This window comes from Prinia subflava, chromosome 31 (genome assembly GCF_021018805.1).
Source record: "Prinia subflava isolate CZ2003 ecotype Zambia chromosome 31, Cam_Psub_1.2, whole genome shotgun sequence".
Taxonomy (NCBI): domain Eukaryota; kingdom Metazoa; phylum Chordata; class Aves; order Passeriformes; family Cisticolidae; genus Prinia; species Prinia subflava.
Window position 1 is genome coordinate 1,315,780 of NC_086277.1, and position 17,851 is coordinate 1,333,630.

At 67.0% G+C, this 17,851-nt stretch overlaps 2 protein-coding genes and 1 long non-coding RNA gene across 5 annotated transcripts; 2 read left to right on the forward strand and 1 right to left on the reverse strand.

Annotated features, from left to right (window-relative positions):
- Positions 1-671: 671 nt before the first annotated feature.
- LOC134562885 (ephrin-A3-like) lies at positions 672-10,126 on the forward strand. The gene is made up of 5 exons (XM_063420513.1): positions 672-893; positions 8,035-8,324; positions 8,923-8,988; positions 9,130-9,207; positions 9,342-10,126. Exons 1-5 carry the CDS (start codon positions 781-783, stop codon positions 9,461-9,463), a joined length of 669 nt encoding a protein of 222 aa, XP_063276583.1. The 5' UTR covers positions 672-780; the 3' UTR covers positions 9,464-10,126.
- Positions 9,452-14,525, reverse strand: LOC134562905 (uncharacterized). Of its 3 annotated transcripts, XR_010083276.1 has the most exons (3): positions 13,518-14,232; positions 11,875-13,476; positions 9,452-9,982 (listed from the first exon to the last, which is right to left on the reverse strand). It is a non-coding gene; the product is annotated as an uncharacterized LOC134562905 (long non-coding RNA). The 3 variants fall into 3 exon arrangements; XR_010083277.1 differs by lacking the exons at positions 11,875-13,476; positions 13,518-14,232 and adding an exon at positions 14,239-14,525; XR_010083275.1 differs by having other exon boundaries at positions 11,875-14,232.
- An 11-nt stretch (positions 14,526-14,536) lies between these two features.
- Positions 14,537-17,745, forward strand: EFNA1 (ephrin A1). Its single transcript, XM_063420523.1, has 5 exons — positions 14,537-14,693; positions 15,910-16,205; positions 16,305-16,370; positions 16,625-16,675; positions 16,996-17,745. Exons 1-5 carry the CDS (start codon positions 14,593-14,595, stop codon positions 17,112-17,114), a joined length of 633 nt encoding a protein of 210 aa, XP_063276593.1. The 5' UTR covers positions 14,537-14,592; the 3' UTR covers positions 17,115-17,745.
- Positions 17,746-17,851: the final 106 nt, after the last annotated feature.

The following is a 17,851-nucleotide window of genomic DNA, read 5'->3' on the forward strand; positions in this document are numbered from 1 at the left end:
GCCCCCGTGGCTCTCCCCAGGGAACCCTTGGGGTGTGGGAAGAACAAGGGCCTGGCCACGTGGGTGGGCACTTGGCCAAGTGCTGGCTCCTGAGGGAGGTCAGGCCTGGCACTGTGTGTTTTCCTCGGTGGCCAGGCTGTCCTGGTGCACTGGCACACACCCTGCCACCCACTCCTGTGCCTCCAGGGCACCCAAACCCCTCTGTGAGTACCTGTGACCCCCGTGGCACTGGCAGCAGCCGCATGAGGACCCTCTGGGGTCCTGAGCCCCCACCCACGGCTCCCTCAGCAACACAGCCCCACAGGGACTGCTGCCCCCCAAGGCCCAGAGCTCCCAGCCGGGGAGACCCCAACAGCAGTGGGTGCTGGCTTGATGCCCCCACCTGTGGGTGCCCCAGGGAGATCCCAGTGGCAGCCGATCCCGCTGGGACAGGCATGGGTGGCACCTTCACGTGGGTGCAGCCACAGGGGCCGCAGTGAGACCCCGATGTCGGCAGGACCTTACACAGGTGCCCCCACCCGTGGGGGTCCTGGGGAGACTCCGCTGGCGCTTGGTCCTCCTGGGACCCGGCCCTGCTGCCTCCACCCGCGGGGACCCGCAGCCCGATCCTGGTGCCTGTGCCGGGGCGGGCCCGGGGCGGCGGCGGGAGCGCGCGCGGGGGCGCGGCGGCGGCGGGCGCGCGCGGGGCGGAGCTGGGCGCCGGGGCCGCGGGGCGCGGGCGGCTCGGGCTCGGTTCTCCCTCCATTCCCCGGGATCGCGGCGGGCTCGGCCGGCGGCAGGATGGCGGCTGGGCTCCTGCCCCTGCTCCCGCTGCTGCTGCTGCTACCGGGCCGGGGGCCGCCGGGGGCCCTGGGCAACCGGCACGCCGTGCACTGGAACAGCTCCAACCCGCAGTGAGTGCGGGCGGGGGCGCCGGGACTCGCACCGGGAGGTGGGGGGGTGTCCCCGGGGCCGCGCGGGGTGGGGGGCGCCGCCGGGAAGGACGCGGCGGCGGCGACACGGCGGGGATCGCGCTGAAGGATGCGCTGGGGGCGGCGGGCGACACCGGGACTGCGGGACCCCCGGTGCCGGTCTCCTCGCGGCGCCCTCGTGCGGGCGGGGCTGCCGTGCCCCGGGTGCCGGTGCCCCCGGTGCCCCCGGTGCCCCTCGCCCTGCCCGTGCAGGCGGGGATCGCTGCGGCGGGAGGGCGGCAGCCTCCCGGCCAGTTCATGTCCCCGTGGCCGCGCTGCCGGGCGGGGCTCGGCGGCTCCCGGTGCGGGCGCGACGGGGTCGCGGGCACTGTGGGAAGAGCCCCCCCGCCAGCGCTCACCCACCAGGGGCAGCGGGAAGAGTCTGGCTCCGCCAGGCATCCACCTCCCGGTGCGCCGGGGCGGGCAGGGGTCCCGCTCCCCCCGCCAGTCGCTCCTCCCGCATGTCTGGGTGCGGGAGCGGCACCGGCGGCGCGGCGGAGATGGGGGAGCCCGACAGGTGCCTGCCGCCCCCCACCGCCTTTGACCGGCAGCAGCGGCACCCCCGGGGCGGCAGCGGTGGCTCCCGGGGCTGCGGGGACACTGAGGGGGCGAGAGCGGAGGGTGGGAGCGGCCACCGGGAGCAGAGCAGTCGGGGGTCGGTGGCCTTGGACACTCAGCCCCTCCCTCACACCCTGCGCCGGGGCTGCCGCTGCCCTCGCCGGCGCACACACAGCCGAGAGCGGATGTGCCATTGGGACGGTCTGGGCTGGACGCTCCCGGGAAGGGGGTGCTGCGTGCCCGTGGCACGTCCATGGACCCCTCCACAGGGTTCTGCACCCTCTGCCATCGCCCAGCTCTCAGTCCCTCGCTGGTGTGAGTGCCCAGGGGTGTGGCAGGGACATGCATCCAGCCACAGCATCCTCTGGTGCCTGTCGGTGCGGGGGCTCTCCCGGGCTCCCCCCATCCCACACCCCTTTGTGCAGGGTGGGAGCAGCCCCGGCAGCCCCCTCCCCTGCCATTGAGATTGTGTCGCCAGGCGGAAGCTCAGGCCCCATAAATCGTGCGTGTGTGCGACGTGCCGAGGCGCAGCACAATGGCGAGGTGCTGCTCACCCTGCCACGCTCGGCATCCCCCTGCACCCCCCTGCTCCCGGCGGACCCCCTCCACCCCCAGCCTCATCCCCACGCTGTGACATTGCCACAATGTTGGCAGGTGGCACCACTCCCACCCTCATCTCTCCGTGACTGGGGGTCCCCACCCCATCACCCCCGTGACCTGCCGCTGCCCTGGCACCTCTTGAGGGGCAGGGCAGAGGGGGGCTGGCAGTGCCCGGGCCGTGCCAGGCCGGGGGTGTCGCAGCCTGGTGCCCGCACCCCCTGCGCAGGCGTGTCTGGCGCGGCCGCCAGCGTCCGGCTCAGGGCATGGGCGGCGCGGTGGGGGCGGCTGCGGCAGAGCCGTGTCCCAGGGACTCTGGAGCTGATATTTATTGTTAGGCAGTGCGGCAGCCCGGACACAATTATAGCCACACGGCAAAGTGTCTGGATTAGATAAATTATGGGGGGAATTAGGCTCCCTGGGCCGCAGCCTGCAAATCCCAGCAACCCTGCTGCAAGTGGAGCCATAAACAAGCCCAGCGCGGCCCTGCCGGGCTCTCCGGGGAGGAGGGGGTTGCTGGCTGTGGCCACTCCTTGGAGGCTGCGCCAGGTACCCCACACATTTATTGTGTCTCCTGCCATGCCACCCTGGGTGCCCCTGTTGCTGCCCTCAGCGGGATGACAGGACAAGGGGCAACCCAGGGAGCAGCCTATGGAACCCACTGTGGTCCCAGTGGTGCCGTGGGAAGCAGCTCAGCCCCTTGGGCATGCAAGGAATGGCTGGGGGTGCCAGGAGGCCAGGAAGGGTCACCAAGCAGGCAGAGCACCCCTCATGCCATGGGTTCGGAGTGTGTTGGCAAAGCCAAGGGGAGGTGTGAGGGTGGGATCCTCAGATCCTGCTCCTGCTCGGCCTGGTTGTTGCTCCAGCTGTGCATTCCATCCATCTCTCCCATAACCTCCGCTGGTGGCAGCCAGCAAGCCCTGGGGGTGTGGGATGACCCTTGACTCGTCCCTGCCCTCCACTTCCCAGCCAGGAATAGGCCTGGTGGCACGGGACAAAGGTGCAGGACAGTCATGTCCATCCTCCACTTTTGGAGGGCCTGTGACCCTGAGGTGACCCATTGAGCAGGGTCAGGGGCTCCTGGATTGTCCCCAGGCAAGCTGGGGCCTGGCGTGCTGGAGGCTATCTCCCTGCTGGGTGTTCCAGATGCCAAGATGGGGACAGCAATTTGTCCCTCTTCATGGACACAGATGTGGCCAACGCTCCCAACACTGCTGCACCCCAGGAAGCACCCCCAGAGCAGGTTGGGGTGTACCACACTGTGCCACTGACTCCAGTGTGGGGCCTGAGGATGCTCGTACTGAGGGCATTGGGTGCCATGGAGGGGGCAGAGTGGGGGGCTGCTGTCATATGGGGTACACAAGGTGCCGGTGTCTGGCTGTGGGGTGGGGGTCAGAGCCCACCTGTGTGCAGGGAGGGCCTGGCACTTTGTGCAGGCACCCAGCTCACGCAGCTCCCCCCAGCACTGGCACTGCTGCCACGCTCATCTCTTCAAGGTGGCTTTTATCTGGCTGAGGCTGTGTCACAGGCAGCAAGGGCTGAAGTGGGCTCTGGAGAGGGTTGGAGTGGGCTCTGAAGGGAGCTGGAGTGAACTCTGGAAAGCCCCAGTGTGGAGCAGGCTTGCAGGGGAGCATTTCAGACGGGAGAGGAACCACATCCCTGCAGAGCAGGTCTGGAGGGGCCCAGGCTCCTCTGCAGCACCCAGACCCCAACACCAGGGCTGTGATCGGCCAGATCCCCCCATCCCATCCACTGGCACCCACAGGGCTGAGAACAGAGTTACCCACAGCAGGAGGGACCAGTGGGTCCGAGGGCATCCAGCAGAAGGTGCTGCGGGGTGTGGGGAAGTTGTGCCCAAGCAGGGGCAGTTCCATGCCTGCTTGTGGAGCTGAATGCAGGGACAGTACCAACAACACCACCTTGGGCATCCCTATGCTGGCTGCGGGGCTCAGCCAGCCCCCACCCCATGGCTCTGCCCTCCAGGCTGGTCCCCAGAGCACTCAGAAACCCCAGCCACCCACCCATCTACGGGTGCCTGCTGCAGCCCTGGCAGGAGCGGTGCCCATGGGCAGAGCGCGCCGTGCCCCATGAGTCACGGCGCTGGGCGGCACCGAGCCCCGGCAGCACGGACGGCGTTCCCGTGGGAGAAGCGGCCGCGGTGCCGGGGTGCAACAGGGCCGGGGCCACCTGCTCCTGCCCGGGCTGGTAATTGAGTCACCGGTTGCAGATTGATGGTTTAATTAAAACCCAATTAAAAACCTCATTGATCTTGTTAGCAACACGGGAAGGTGCCGGCTTTAGCTGGGATTACAGGAATTGTGTGGCCGTCAATAGTGACGGGGGTGTTGGGGGCACCTGTAGGGTGGTGCTGGAGTCCCGGGGTGCTTGGGGAGGGCTGTGGCCGTCACGCCAGTGCTGCCCGGTGGCACCCCGGTCCCTCCACGTGGGGAGCAGCCCCCGCCTCCCTCCCTCCCCCCCACCCCGGAGCTCCAATTCCCCACGCAGGGAGGTGGCCCCGGGGACACCGTGTGCCGGCGATGCCGTTAGCACCCGCGCTTGCGGCTGCGCCAGGCGAGGCCGGGGGGGCTGTGCTGTGGCTCGGTGCCACCCGCGTGCGTGGGCTGCGTCGCAGGCGCTGTCTGCCGAGCCAGCGCGCGTGTGCGTGGCCGTCTGGGCGCCGTGACTGTGCAGCGCTGGCTGCGTGGGGAGGGCTGGCACAGGGGGGGCCGTGCTGAGCCCCCCATCTCCCCCACGGTGGGTGAGGGTGGCCGGTCAGTCTGTCTGTCCCTCTGTATGTTGGGGTGAACCGGCCACAGCAGTCGATGCGCCTTTGCCTCTCGCCGTGGTGTGGGGTGATGGGAAGGGGACTTGTAAATCAATGGCACTTTTTTGTTCCCTGGGTGATGGATGGGCCCCGGATGCGCCAAAAGGATGGAGCTGCTGGAGCCAAACAAAGAGCCTGGCTGTGCTGGGGGCTGTCCGGTGCTGGGGGACACCGTGCTGTCACCACATCGAGGACACCCAGCATTGCCCTGCTCCTCGCCGCTGGCACCACCAGTGTGGGGTGCTGAGCCCAGCTCTGGCCCTGCAGCCCTCCAGGCCTCTCCAGCACCACGGGAAGGAGCCTCCATAGTGTAGAGGTCTAGACAGGGGTCTGGTCCCTGCCGTGCCACTGCTGCCGGGGCGTGCTGCAGTGCACCAGGCGCTCCCCGGCAGTGTGGGAGCCAGCGTGCGGCACGCAGCCCGGATTTATGGCAGCAGATGGGAGCGGAGCGGCCGCCCAGCTCACCGGCGGCTGCGGCGTGCCAGGTAGCCAGGGTCCCTCCAGGGTCCCTCCTGTGCGGGGCTGGTGGGCACCGAGCCCGGGGCCGGTGCTGCCAGGGGACATCCATCTGCCCAGCGTGACAGGCTGCTGGAAGGTACCAGTGCCTCGCCAAGCCCTGCTCTACAAACGCAGTCGTGCAGAAGTGATGCTGCCCGCTCTCCTCCCGCACTTAACCCTTCGGGCACTGCCAGAGCCCACCATCCCCACCGGCTGTGCCATGGCTGGCAGGGTCTGGGATATTGAGGGTCCAGCCCAGCCCAGGTTGCTGGTGCTTCCTGATAGCTGTGGAGCTGGCAGGGACCAGGCAGCTCTGGGATGGGTGCTGGTGAGAAAGGAGGCAGAGTCCCTCAGAGTGTCTGTTCCTGCCCTTCCACCCAAAACCAAGGCCCACGGGCTCCCTGGATGGTGCTGTCAGCAGATCTCGGAGCACTTGAGCCATTGCACTGCAGGGGCTGCCAGATTTGGGGGTATCTGGCTGTATGAAGTGCTGCTCTGCAGTCCCTGTGCAGGAGCCATGTGTGGCAGGGACACAGTGTTGTGGCCAAAGCTGCTGCCAGGGTCACCTGGATGTGCCTTGGGCTGTGGTGGCCCTGTGGGGCCATTCCCCAGCCCCTCCCAGCTTATGATGATGCCTGTGGGCTCCCGGCATGCCATGGCAGCAGGCAATGCCCGTGGGATTCACCACTATGAGGCCCTTGCCACATCACGCAGGGCTCCTGTACCCTGCCGTGGGTGCTGGTGTCCCCCAGCCCAGGGGAGATTTTGGTGCCTCGTTAGTGAGGCTGTTTATCAGCAGCCACCCTCCTTAATGAGCCGTGGCTTAATGAGCCCCCAGCGTGCGTCCCAGGGGGACTGTGCCTCAGCGCTGGGTGCCACAAGGGAATGGGGGGTTACCTCTCCCCAGCACCCCATGACAGGGTGTCACTTGTGACGCTTCCTCTAGTCCCTCTGTCCCACGGCACAGCCACAGCCCAGCCGCGGGCAGCCCCAGCTGCCGGTGCTGGCCCCGGTGTGGGGCAGCCGGTGTTGGGGTACGCCGGCGTCCCAGCTCTGCGTCCCGCGTGGAGTTAATTGCAATTTTCTCCTTAGGGCCATTTCTTTAATAACAAGCCTTTTTCTCCCCCCGCCCCCCTTCCCACCACATCAAAGGGGGAAGATGAAAGGTCCCGGCGCCCGCTCAGCAAGGGTGGCTGCCTCAGCACCTTCCCGGCGGAGCAGTTGCCGGCGGGTGCCGGGATGGGCTGCGGAATAGCGGCTGCGCGGCGAGGGAGGGGCGGCGTGGGGCTGCGCTCCGTGTCCCAGGGGTGATGGGTTCCGCCGTCAGCCCCCTCTGTTGCCCCCCGCTGCTGGAGGCGGCGCTTCTCGGGCCTCCCTTTGCCGCCCGACACCGCGTCCCGCTCTGGTTCTGTCTCCGGCGCTCGGCTCCGAGCGCTGGCGGGGTGCCGGGGCTCCTCCAACAGCGCCGGGGGCGATGGTGCAGGGTGGGGCGTCTGCACGCGCAGCCCTGCCCGCTGCCTGCCCGGCCCTGCCGGGGACACCCGGGCAGCCAGGAGGGGTGGCGGTCACCCCCCAAGGCCAAGGGGACCCGGAGTGATGCTCTGGGGGCTCACGGTCTGGGGTTTGCCCTGAGAGGTGGGAGAAGGGCCGCGATCCAGAGCGATGCGCTGCGAACTGGAGCTGCACAGGGGAGCTGTGCCGCGTGTGGTGGGATGCTGCGGTCCGTGTCGTGCGGGATGCGGGCCAGGGACCCCCGAGGCGGCGCTGAAGCGGGCGGCGGAGCGTGGTCCGCTCAGGGTCCGGTGCTGCGGCGGCGGCTCGGTGCCGAGCCAGCGCCTAGTGGTAATTAATTGGCAGGAGCAGCGGGTCAGCGCGGCGGCGAGGATTACCGCGGCCGGGATTTCCGTCGGGCGCGGATTAGGAGCCAGCGGAGCCTCTCCTGAGTGGATCTGAGGGGATTGCTGCTCCTAATCAATGTAAATGAGGCTCCCCCAGGGCCACCCTTTACGGCATTAACGAACTAACGGGATTAGCCAGAGCAGGGTGAGAAATCCTGGCTCCGAGCTGCGGCGCGTGCCAGGGCCGTGGTGGGCGGCAGCAGTGGGTCGGCTCCAGGCTGCTGGAAAGGGAGAATGCCAGGGAATGCCAGGGAATGCCGGGGTCCCCCGCACACCCACGGACTGTGTCCTGTGGAGACCCTGGTGCCTGTAGGATCCTGATGCCCTTCTGGGTCTGTCTGTCTGTCGTCTCTGAGGCTATCGGCACGTTCCCGGCAGACCCAGAAGCACCATCTCGTATGCCCATCCTCCTGCCCATGCCACCTGTGCATGTGGCTTGACACCCATCCCCAGCAGCGCCTGTCCCCTCGTGGTCCACCCACACCCTCCAGGATGGTGATTCTGCTCCACGGGTACCTGAGGCTCGGGTTGTGCCACTGTGTCGGGGGCTCCAGACAGAGGTTGAACAGAGGGTATCACTGTTCCCAGAGCTCCAACCTTTGCTGCAACCTGCCCATTGTCCAGCCTCAGGATTCACTAGGAGGATGGGAACACTGTTTGGGGAGGTGCAGGGCATGTCCTGACCCTCCATCCCTTCTTTCCCTTGCAGCCTGCGGCGGGAGGGCTACACAGTACAGGTGAATGTCAACGACTACCTGGACATCTACTGCCCACACTACAACGCCTCGGTGCCCGAGCACCGGCTGGAGCAGTACGTGCTGTACATGGTGAATGCGGAGGGGTACCGCACCTGCAACACCAGCCAGGGCTTCAAGCGCTGGGAGTGCAACCGGCCCCACGCGCCCCACAGCCCCATCAAGTTCTCGGAGAAGTTCCAGCGCTACAGCGCCTTCTCACTGGGCTACGAGTTCCGCGCGGGGCAGGAGTACTACTACATATGTACGTGGGGTGCTGGGCGGGACCCCCACACAGCCCCCAAGCCCCCCAGATGGGTCCCCTCAGGTCCCACCCCAGCTGGGCCCCTCTGTGTCCCCGGGGAGGACTCCCTTGGCTGGCTCCCCTGCACCCCCAAAATTGGGCAGCCGTTTCCCCCCTAAGAGTGAGCACCTGGAGCTCTGGGAGGAGTGGAAGAAGCAAGAGGGTGGGAGTGTTACAGGATGCAGGGGGCAGATAGGGATGTGGGGAATGACAGGAAGAGGGTTGGGGGTGTGGATGGGGGTGCCAGTGCATGCTGGGGTGCTGAGGATGATGATGTAGGATGCAGGATGCTGCTGCAGGATCAGGGTTCAGGGGCTGCTGCTGCAGGATTGCAGTGTTGGTGCCAGATACCAGTGCAGGGTTGGGGTGCTGGGGCTGATGGTTCAGGGCCGGGCACATGGCATTGGTGCAGAATTTGGGGTGCTGCTGCATTCTCCCAGCCCAGTGCACACCCCTGGGCAGGACCAGACCCCCCTCTGCCCAGACCCACCAAGCCTTGGGGTGCCTGGGATTGGAGTCACTGCCATGGAGCCCCTCTCAGCACGCTCTTGCCTTGCAGCCACGCCGACACACAACCACCGCCGGGCCTGCCTGAAGATGAAGGTGTTTGTCTGCTGTGCCTCCAGTAAGTACCCCCGTGCCCATCCCGGGGGCTGTGGGCAAGCAGGGGCGGCGAGGCTGCCCGGTGGGTCCCCCATCCCTCCTGGGGGGCTGCGGTGCAGGGCATCCAGAGAGTGTGACCCCCGTCCCCTCTCTCCCTCCACAGCGTCGCACTCTGGGGAGAAGCTGGCGCCCACCCTGCCTCAGTTCACCCTGCGGCCCGAGGTGAAGATCGAAGACCTGGGTGAGTCAGGCACAGCTCTCGGCCCCGCAGCGCCGCATCCCCACCCCGCCGCTGCCCCTGGGGCAGCCCCGGCTAAGGGGTGGGGGTCCAGGGCCGCCCCGCTGCCCTCCTCACCGCCTCGCTCCTCCCCACAGAAAACTTCAACCCAGAGATGCCGAAGCTGGAGAAGAGCATCAGCGGCACCAGCCCCAAGCGGGAACACTTGCCCCTGGCCGTGGCCGCCGCGCTCTTCCTCATGACGCTGTTGGCCTCGTAGCTCCCGGGTGCCGCGGGGGCCCGGCCAGCGCCGCTCTGCCGAGCGCGGCCCCCCCAAACTGCTGCCCCTCGTGAGAGCCGGCGGGCAACCACGGCGAGACCACCACCCCTGCCCGGAGAGCCGCCTGCAGAGCCGCCCCGCGGGGCAGGGATCGCGGCACGCACCGGCCCGGATGGACTCGCCTCCCATCCCGCCAGCGGATGCGGCCGCAGGGATGCGGCCGGGCGCGCTGCACCTCCCGCCGACGCCATCCCGGGGCGCGGGGTCCGGCCCGCAGCACCACCGGTGCCCCGCGGCTGCCCCGCGGCTCGGGGGCAGCGCCGAGTGGGGGAGCCCGATGAGAGCAGGGACCCCCGGGGCCGGGCAGTCTGTACATACCCATATAGATCTATACATACTGTACAGAGAGCGACTACAGAGATATATCTATACTGTACCATAGGCAGCGGCGCCGGCCCCGGGCTGGCTTGTACATAGTCGAACGTGTTGGATTTTCCTCGTCTTCCGTGAAGACCTGACCTATGCAAACGCACAGACACTTTTTGGGGAAAAACAAAACAAAACAAACATTCTCGATCTTTTTTTCAAGTGCTTTGGCTGGTGATTTTCATATTCTGCTCTTAGTCTATATATAAAAAAATAATAAAAGGATAAAAAAAGGGATCCCTGTCACGGTGGCATGCTGCACTTCCAGCCCTTGGAGGGGCTCTGGCCCTCCTGGGGGGCTCCGGCAGGGAGAGGCATTCAGGAGAGGGCTGACCAGGCACGACACCTCCAGCCACAGGCTCGGTACAGCTGGCAGGGGGATGCAGGGTGCTCCCCACCACTGACTCTGCTCCCCATCGACTCCCCAGCGCCGGCAGGGAGCATCTGGCAGGGAGCCGGTGCTTCCCACAGGAATGCAGCGTGGACAGCAGGAGCTCTTGAAGGTAAGGGCAGCGTGGGGGCCCTGGGCACGCAGCCCTTGGGGTGCTGGGGTGGCGTTTGGGAGCAGCGGGGGCGGGAGAGCCTTCTTTGTCATCCTCACCAGCTGCACAGAGGGAGCAGACATGGGGTGCTGGCAACCCCATGGGAACTCCGGCATCAACCCCTGGCGCGTCTGGCTCTGCCGGGCATGCCGGCTCCTGCCTGTTTTGGGGGGATCTGGCACGCACTGGCGGCTTCTGCAGAATGGGGAATGCCGTCATCCCCCCCCCGGTGCCTCCAGCCAAGGGGATGTGGGGGCTGGGTTGTGCCTGGGGATGGGGTCGCACCTCAAGGAGGGTGTTCCTGGGGTACCCAGACCCCCACAGGCCCCACAGACACAGGGGAGTAGCTGTGGGCTCCTGATCCTGCACTCTGCAGGGCTGGGGGTGGCCAGTATCCCCAGAGAGGGGCCAGTTGCTGTCCCCGGAGGGCAGCAAGGGATGTGGGGCTTCAGCCCCCCTCCCGGTGGGGATTCCTGGGGAAGGGGGTCCTCAGAGCCCAGAGAGCAGGGCAGCCGCCCTCCCCCACCCAGCAGGCGCTGCTGGGCGGTGGCTGGGTGTCCCGCCGGCCCGGGCTTGTCCGGGTGCGGAAAGAGCCAACGAACCCGTCAGACGAGTCCTGGGAGCCCTCCAGGCAGACGCTGAGCTCCCCAGGTTCCCCCCCGCCGGCTCCGACAGGCCTGGCCCGACACAGGGCTGAGGTCCCTGCCATGGACCCCCTCCTGGGGTCTTGAGGTGCCACTGGCAGCTGTCTGCTCACCCAGGGCAGGGTGGGCATGGTGTGGCTGGGACAGCAGCACCAGCACTGCCAAAGGGCCACATCCAGCCAGGTGCTGATTGCCAGGGACCAGCCACAGCACCTGTCCCCGTGTGGTGCCATGCTGGTGGCATGTGGTATAGTGAGCCTGGTACAGCTTAGGTGGCCAGTGCCCTGGGGGGGTGCAAGAGCTGGAGTCATTGCCCTGGCATAGAGAGCTCTGCCTGCAGGATCCCTCCTGCCACTTGCCTCGACCCTGGCGCCACTTCTTGTGCATGTGTGGCACCACTGATGGTTTGGTGGGCACCCGGCTCAGGTCTGCTTCATGCCCCAGGGCTGAGCACAGCAGGACAACCTAGACCCACCAGGAATCTCCTGGGGTGCTGGTAGAGGGAATTCCCAAGCCCAGCAGTCCCAAGTCAAGTGGGGGGCCATTGTTGGTACCCCAGTGCTGAGGTTTGTGTGCCCGTTGGGTATTTTGGGGTCTCATAGCCCTGGCAGCAGATGAAAGGTCCTGGATGTGTGCCAGGAGCAGCCATGTGGCACAAGACTCTGTCTCACCTCAGGGCAGCTTCCCGGCCCAGTCAGGGCTCTTTGGCCAAAGGCGTGAGGTCCTGGCACAGGTGGCCAGCCCTGCGGCTCTGTCCCCACCAGGCTGGCATCAGGCCATGCCTACCTGCCATGCCTACCTGCCCAGCTGCACGCAGCTGGCACCGTGCGTCACCTCGGTCTTCGCTCCCGGCCACAAACTGGACGGCTCCTCTTCCTCCCCCAGCCTTGAACAGGTGACGTCAGCCCAGCCAAGGGCCGGGGCAGTCCCGGGTGTCCCCAGCCGAGAAAGCATAAACACTTTGTCACGAGTTCAGCGGCCTCTGGCCAGCCCCACCTGCCCCACACGGAGCACAAACGATGTTTACAGCACGAAACAGCTTCACCTTTGTCCCGCCATCATGGGCACCAATCCAAGTCCATTGTCACCTGCTCCCAGGTGCCGTGGCCATGGCCATGTGCACCATGTGAGTACCACCACTGGCATTCGCTGGTGCCACTGCAGGTGGGTACCCACCCTACTCAGGGTGCTGCCCACCCCGTGCCCCACCCTTGTGTCCCAAGGGAGGTAATGGGGCACGTCTAGCTCCAGCTTGTCCCTCAGACTGTCCCCAGCAGGGGACACGAATTTGTCTTTCCACTCTTGGTCCCCTACTAGTGCTCTGGGCCAGGCATGGTGGTGACACTGGGTGACACATGTGTCCATGTGGCCCCACTCCCAGCCCCTTTCCTGTGTCCTGGTGGCCCTGCTCCAGGGCTGGAGCCATGGCAGATAGGACAGGGGAGCCCCTTGGCCAACAGAGTTGGGTACCATATCCCAGTGCCACAGGATGGATCCAGCGTGGTGCCCCGGGAGGCTCATTATGCCTCCTCCTGGCAGGCTCAACACAAGGCTCAATCATCAGGGGATGCCCAGCCCTCTCCCCATCGCTGCTCCCTGCCTTGGTTTCCCCAGGCACATTCTGTCCCTGATGTGGAGGGGGCAGTTACCAGCGCAATGCTGGCACCAGGGGATTGGTTCCCACCACCCCCTGGCTGCACCCATCCCCGTGGCCTGCACGTGCCATGCTCCTGCTCTGGAATCCCAGGGGTGTTCCCAGGAGGTGCTCCCCTGTACAAGCCACGGCAGCGCCGGCATCCCGGGAACAGAGGCCTCGCACTGTCATTATGGATGATGTCAGGCCTGGCCACAACCAGGGAGGGTGAGAGAAAAGCAGCCGGTCCTCCCTGGGAGCGAGGGTGTGGGGAGAGAGGCTGCCATGCACAGGGTGCAGGTGGGGTGCGGGTGGGATGTGGGGTACCCAGCCCCACAGCCTGGGCCCGTAGGATGCCTTGGCTGCGGGAGCCACAGCCGCTCTCAGGTTGCGGTGCCGTCGCCTGCCGGAGCCCCCGCCGCGTGCCAGGGGAGAGCGCTCCGCACCCGCTGCGGCACAGGGCATGCAACATTACCCACAATCAATGGATCATTATGGAATAAACAAGAGGAAAGTTGTTTTGCAAATGCGGCTGAGTTATCGCTTCACAACACGCGGCGAAGCGTCGCGCGCCGTCCGGGACACGGATGGATCCATGTCAGAGCAAATGGGAGCCGACAGGCAGGCACCGCACTCCCGCCAGGCAGTGGCAGCGTGCCCACCCTGCCCACCCCGGCTCTGCACCTACAGCCCCGCATCCTGCACCTACAGCCCCACATCCTGCACCTACAGCTCTCCCTCCTGTACCTACAGCCCCTCATCCTGCACCTACAGCCCCTCATCCTGCACCTACCGCTCCCGACCTTCACCTACAGCCCCACATCCTGCACCTACAGCTCCCCATCTGCACCCACAGCTCCCCACCTGCACCCACAGCCCCTCATCCTGCACCCACAGCTCCCCACCTGAACCCATAGCCCCACATCCTGCACCTACAGCCCTCTGTCCTGCACCTACAGCCCCACATTCTGCACCCACAGCTCCCCACCTGCACCTACAGCTCTCCCTGCTGCACCCATAGCCCCCTATCCTGCACCCATAGCCCCCATCCTGCACCCATAGCCCCCATCCTGCACCCATAGCCCCCCATCCTGCACCCACAGCCCCACATCCTGCACCCACAGCTCCCCACCTGCACCTACAGCCCCTCATCCTGCACCCATAGCCCCCTATCCTGCACCCACAGCTCCTATCCCACACCCTCAGTCAGATCTCCCAGTAAGGAGCGTTCATTCCTCCCCTGGGCCTCCGGGGTCACTCTGTGGGGGTCAGCCCGGACTGTGCTGCGGTGGAGGTGACCCCAGGCAGGACCATGCGTGGTGGGTGCTGCTGGGCGGGATGTGCCCCCCGTGACGTGCCGGGGTGTGTGTGGAGTCCCTACCTGGAGTGGGCCACTCGTGAGGGTGTCCCTGCTCTGTGGTGGTCCCGTGTGGGGGGGATGGGGTGTGTGTGGACCTGGAGAGCGGGCTGAGGGTGTGGTGTTGTGTGTGGGGGGGTGCCCGTCGCTGTCAGGGGAGGGTGTCCCCTTACCCGGTGGCGTTCCCGGTAGGGGAGCGGAGCTTTGTGTCCCCCAACCTGATCCTCGCGTGGGGGGAAGGGTGTGTTTGTGTCCCGGTTAGTGCCGGTGTCTGAACGGAGGGTCTGCGCTCCCCAGGCCGGTGCCGGTGTCCCCGTGTCCCCGGCGGTGCTGCTCTCGCTGTGGGGGTGGTTTGCGTCCCCCCGATGGATACCGGCGGGGGGTGTGTCGTGTGTGTCGTCCCCTCCGCCTCGTCCCGTGTGTTGTTGTGCGAGAGCGGGGCGGTGGCGGAGGCGGGGCGGCGGCGGGGCCGTACTTAAGCGGGGGCGGGCGAGGGGCCGCCCGCGGAGCGCAGCACCCGGGGAGCGATGGGGCAGCCGGGGGTGCCCCTGGCCCTGCTGGGGCTGGGGCTGTGCTGGGCTGCGGTGGCCGAGCGGCACACGGTGTTCTGGAACAGCTCCAACCCGCGGTGAGTGACCCCCGCCTGCCGCCGGGACCCCCCCCGCAAACACGCACCGAGACCGGCACCGGCCGCCCCGAGGGCGCGGGCGGCGCCGCTCCGCTCCCCGGCGGCCTTTGTGCGGGGCGGGCGGCGGGACGAGGCGGCGGGGCCGGTGCGGAGCTGGGTGCGGGGCCGTGCGGGGGGCGGCGGGGCCGCTCCAGGTGCGCCCGGGGGGGCCTTTCCGTTCCCAGGGCCGTGCGAAGGGGCCGCTTCCTTCCCGCGGGGGGGGCGCGGCGCCAGCCCCGGCGCCGGCCCCGGGGACCGTGTTGACAAACACGGGGCAGGATGTGCGGGGGGGTAGACCGGGATCGAGGCCCCCCCACTCACCGGCAGCCGGGGCTGAGGGGGGACCCCATCTCAAGCAGCAGCCCCACAGGCTCTAGGGGTCCCCCCCGCCCGGAGCCGTGATTCCCCCTGGTTGTAGAGGTGCTCCCCCAGGGCATGACCTCTCTCGGGCTCTAGGAGTGTCCCCCTTGGCTTTCGGGGAGCCCCTCTCACTCTCCAGACTCCTAGGCTGAGGGGGTGCCCCACACTTTGGCAACCGTGGGGAGATGTGGGGTTTCCCCTCCTTCCCTGGGCTGAGTCACTCTCTCCGTAAGTTGTGGGGGCTCTCCCCCACGCCGTGTCCCCCACGAGTGTAGGACTCCCCCAGCTTGTCGGGCTGTGTCCCCCCACAGGGTTTGGGGAGCAGGGGGTGCCCCCCGTGGGTGGATGTGCCCTCTCGAGGCCACCACAGCCGGCGAGGTGTGGACCCCATGGAGGCCCCCAGCGTGCCCCCCCCGGCTGGGGTGTGGGGCGCAGCTGGAGCCGGGCTGGCTGCCCCACGGCGAGAGCCGCGACGCCTCCTGCTCCGGCAGCGCTGGGCCGGGCAGGGTGCGGGCAGGGTGCGCGTCCCAGCGGGTCCCCTCCCTGCTCCCCGGCTCTTGGGAAGCGCTGGGAAGTGGGGTGCGCTCACCACTCACTGCCGGGGGGCCAAGCCAGAGGGAGAACGAAGGGGGGGTTGCCCTTTTAAAGCTATTCCAGGTGCTGCAAGGCTCAGCACAAGGAACGGTGGACCCAAGGGTGCCCCCACCCAGCGCTGCTGTGGGCAGGGTGCTGGCCCCCCCCCCGGGTGTGGGGGATTTGGGGGTGCAAGTAAGGCCCTAAGGCAGAGCTGACCCTCCTGCCCACCCTCCTGCCACAGGTTTCTGTGGAGTGACTACACGGTGGAGGTTCGTCTCAATGACTACCTGGACATCATCTGCCCCCACTACGAGGAGGGCAGCGTGGACCCCCGGGCCATGGAGCGCTACACCCTGTACCTGGTGGAGCTCGAGGAGTACCAGGCCTGCAAACCCCGCTCCAAGGAGCAGATCCGCTGGGAATGCGACAAGCCCAGTGCCCTGCACGGCCCTGAGAAGTTCTCAGAGAAGTTCCAGCGCTTCACTCCCTTCACGCTGGGGAAGGAGTTCAGGGAGGGGCACAGCTATTACTACATCTGTGAGTGCTGGGGGGCTGCGGGGGGGGGGCTCTGAGGTGCTGCACAGAATCGCCATCGGGCTCCCCCCATCCCTGTCTAACTCGCCTCTCCCTTCACAGCCAAGCCCATCCACCATCACGGTGAAGCCTGCCTGAAGCTGAAGGTGACGGTGACAGGCAAAGGCAGTGAGTATCACCACCCCCTCGGGGCCCCCCCGTGTCCCCCCCTTCCCGCTCGCAGCGCCGGTGCCCAGTGTGGCCTTGGCTGCGCTGAGTCACGGCCTGGCCGTGGCCCCTGGCCAGCCCGGGGTGTGGGCACGCGCGGCTTGGCCGGGAAGGTGTTGGTGGAGGGGGGAGGGGGGACAGCCCACAGTGAAACAGGATTTTGGGAAGGTTGGGGTGCTGCCCTTCCCTGGCGTGACCCCCTGTTTGCTCCACAGCTCCGGCACCGCCTGCCCCGGCCTCAACACAGAAGGGGAGGATCCAGGCAGGTGTGTTGGGGGCTGTGGGTTGGGGCTGAGCCAATTTCCCTTCCAGGGAGACGGGGGGGTGTTCTTGGGGGCACCAGGCAGAGCCCAGCTACCTTCCTGGGGGGACCAACATGGCCTGAACATAGCCACCCACACGATGGGATAGGGGTCTGCCAGGGCCACTGGGCTAAGCTCATCTGCCCTTCCTGGGGGGCCCTAGAGCTGGCTAAGGTACGAAGGCTGGTGGCAACCCTCTGCAGGGGTGACGTGCTGCTGGCTTGGGGTACAGCTCGTCTTCTGGGGTGCTGCTTGCTGATGGCCCCTCTCTTTCCCCCCCACAGACGATGCGGCCGCACACGTGCTGAGGAGCGTGGGGCAGAACTCGGCCATGCGCAGCAGCAGCCGCCCCTTCACCTTCATCAGCCTCCTCCTGCCCCTCTTGGTGTCACGGGGGCTCTGAGCTGTGCCGTGTGCCCAGACCCACCGAGGCTGTGGCCGCTGGGGACCTCCATGGCCCCGCACATCTGCCCCAGGTGCCATGCCCTGTGCACATCTGGGCGAGGAAAGGATTTGTCAGTATTATGGGGCTGGAGAGCCCAAAGCCATCGGAGCAGCTGGAGCCTTCAGGCTTCCCTAACCCTTCCAGGATGGGCCTGGCAGCCAGAGGCCAAGAAGGAGCCTGGAGCTGGAGGGGCTGAAGTGCCCTAGACTGGAGAGAGACAGGGGGCTGGCACCCCTGTCCCGCAGCTGAGCTCGCCCACCACCCTCGGGGGTGGGCTCAAACTGGAATGTGTCCTGCAGGCAGGGACGTGGGGGTGGCCAAGTGACACCACTGCCGGGGGCGTCTCACCCCCAATGTCGGTGTTTGGGGAGCACGGACAGGCTGGAGATGCCCCGCAGCCAGGAGAGCGGGGTTATAAGAAACATCCCACTCCGCACTGTGCTGTGCCCCTACCCCGTCCTTCATCCCCGGGTCCTTCCCCATCCCCCCCCTCCGCTGGGTGTCGGAGGGGGCCCCCAGCACCCCCTTTGTACAGCTTTCTATCTCGGGAGTTTTTATACGATTGTCAGGAATAAATAACCAAAACCATGCTGAGCTCCTGAGACCTCCCCCACCCTCCAGGGCCAGGCTCTCCTGGCCCCTGTGGGGGGTTGGGCTGGTTAATTAATTAATTGGCTGGTGTTTGCACGGCGCTG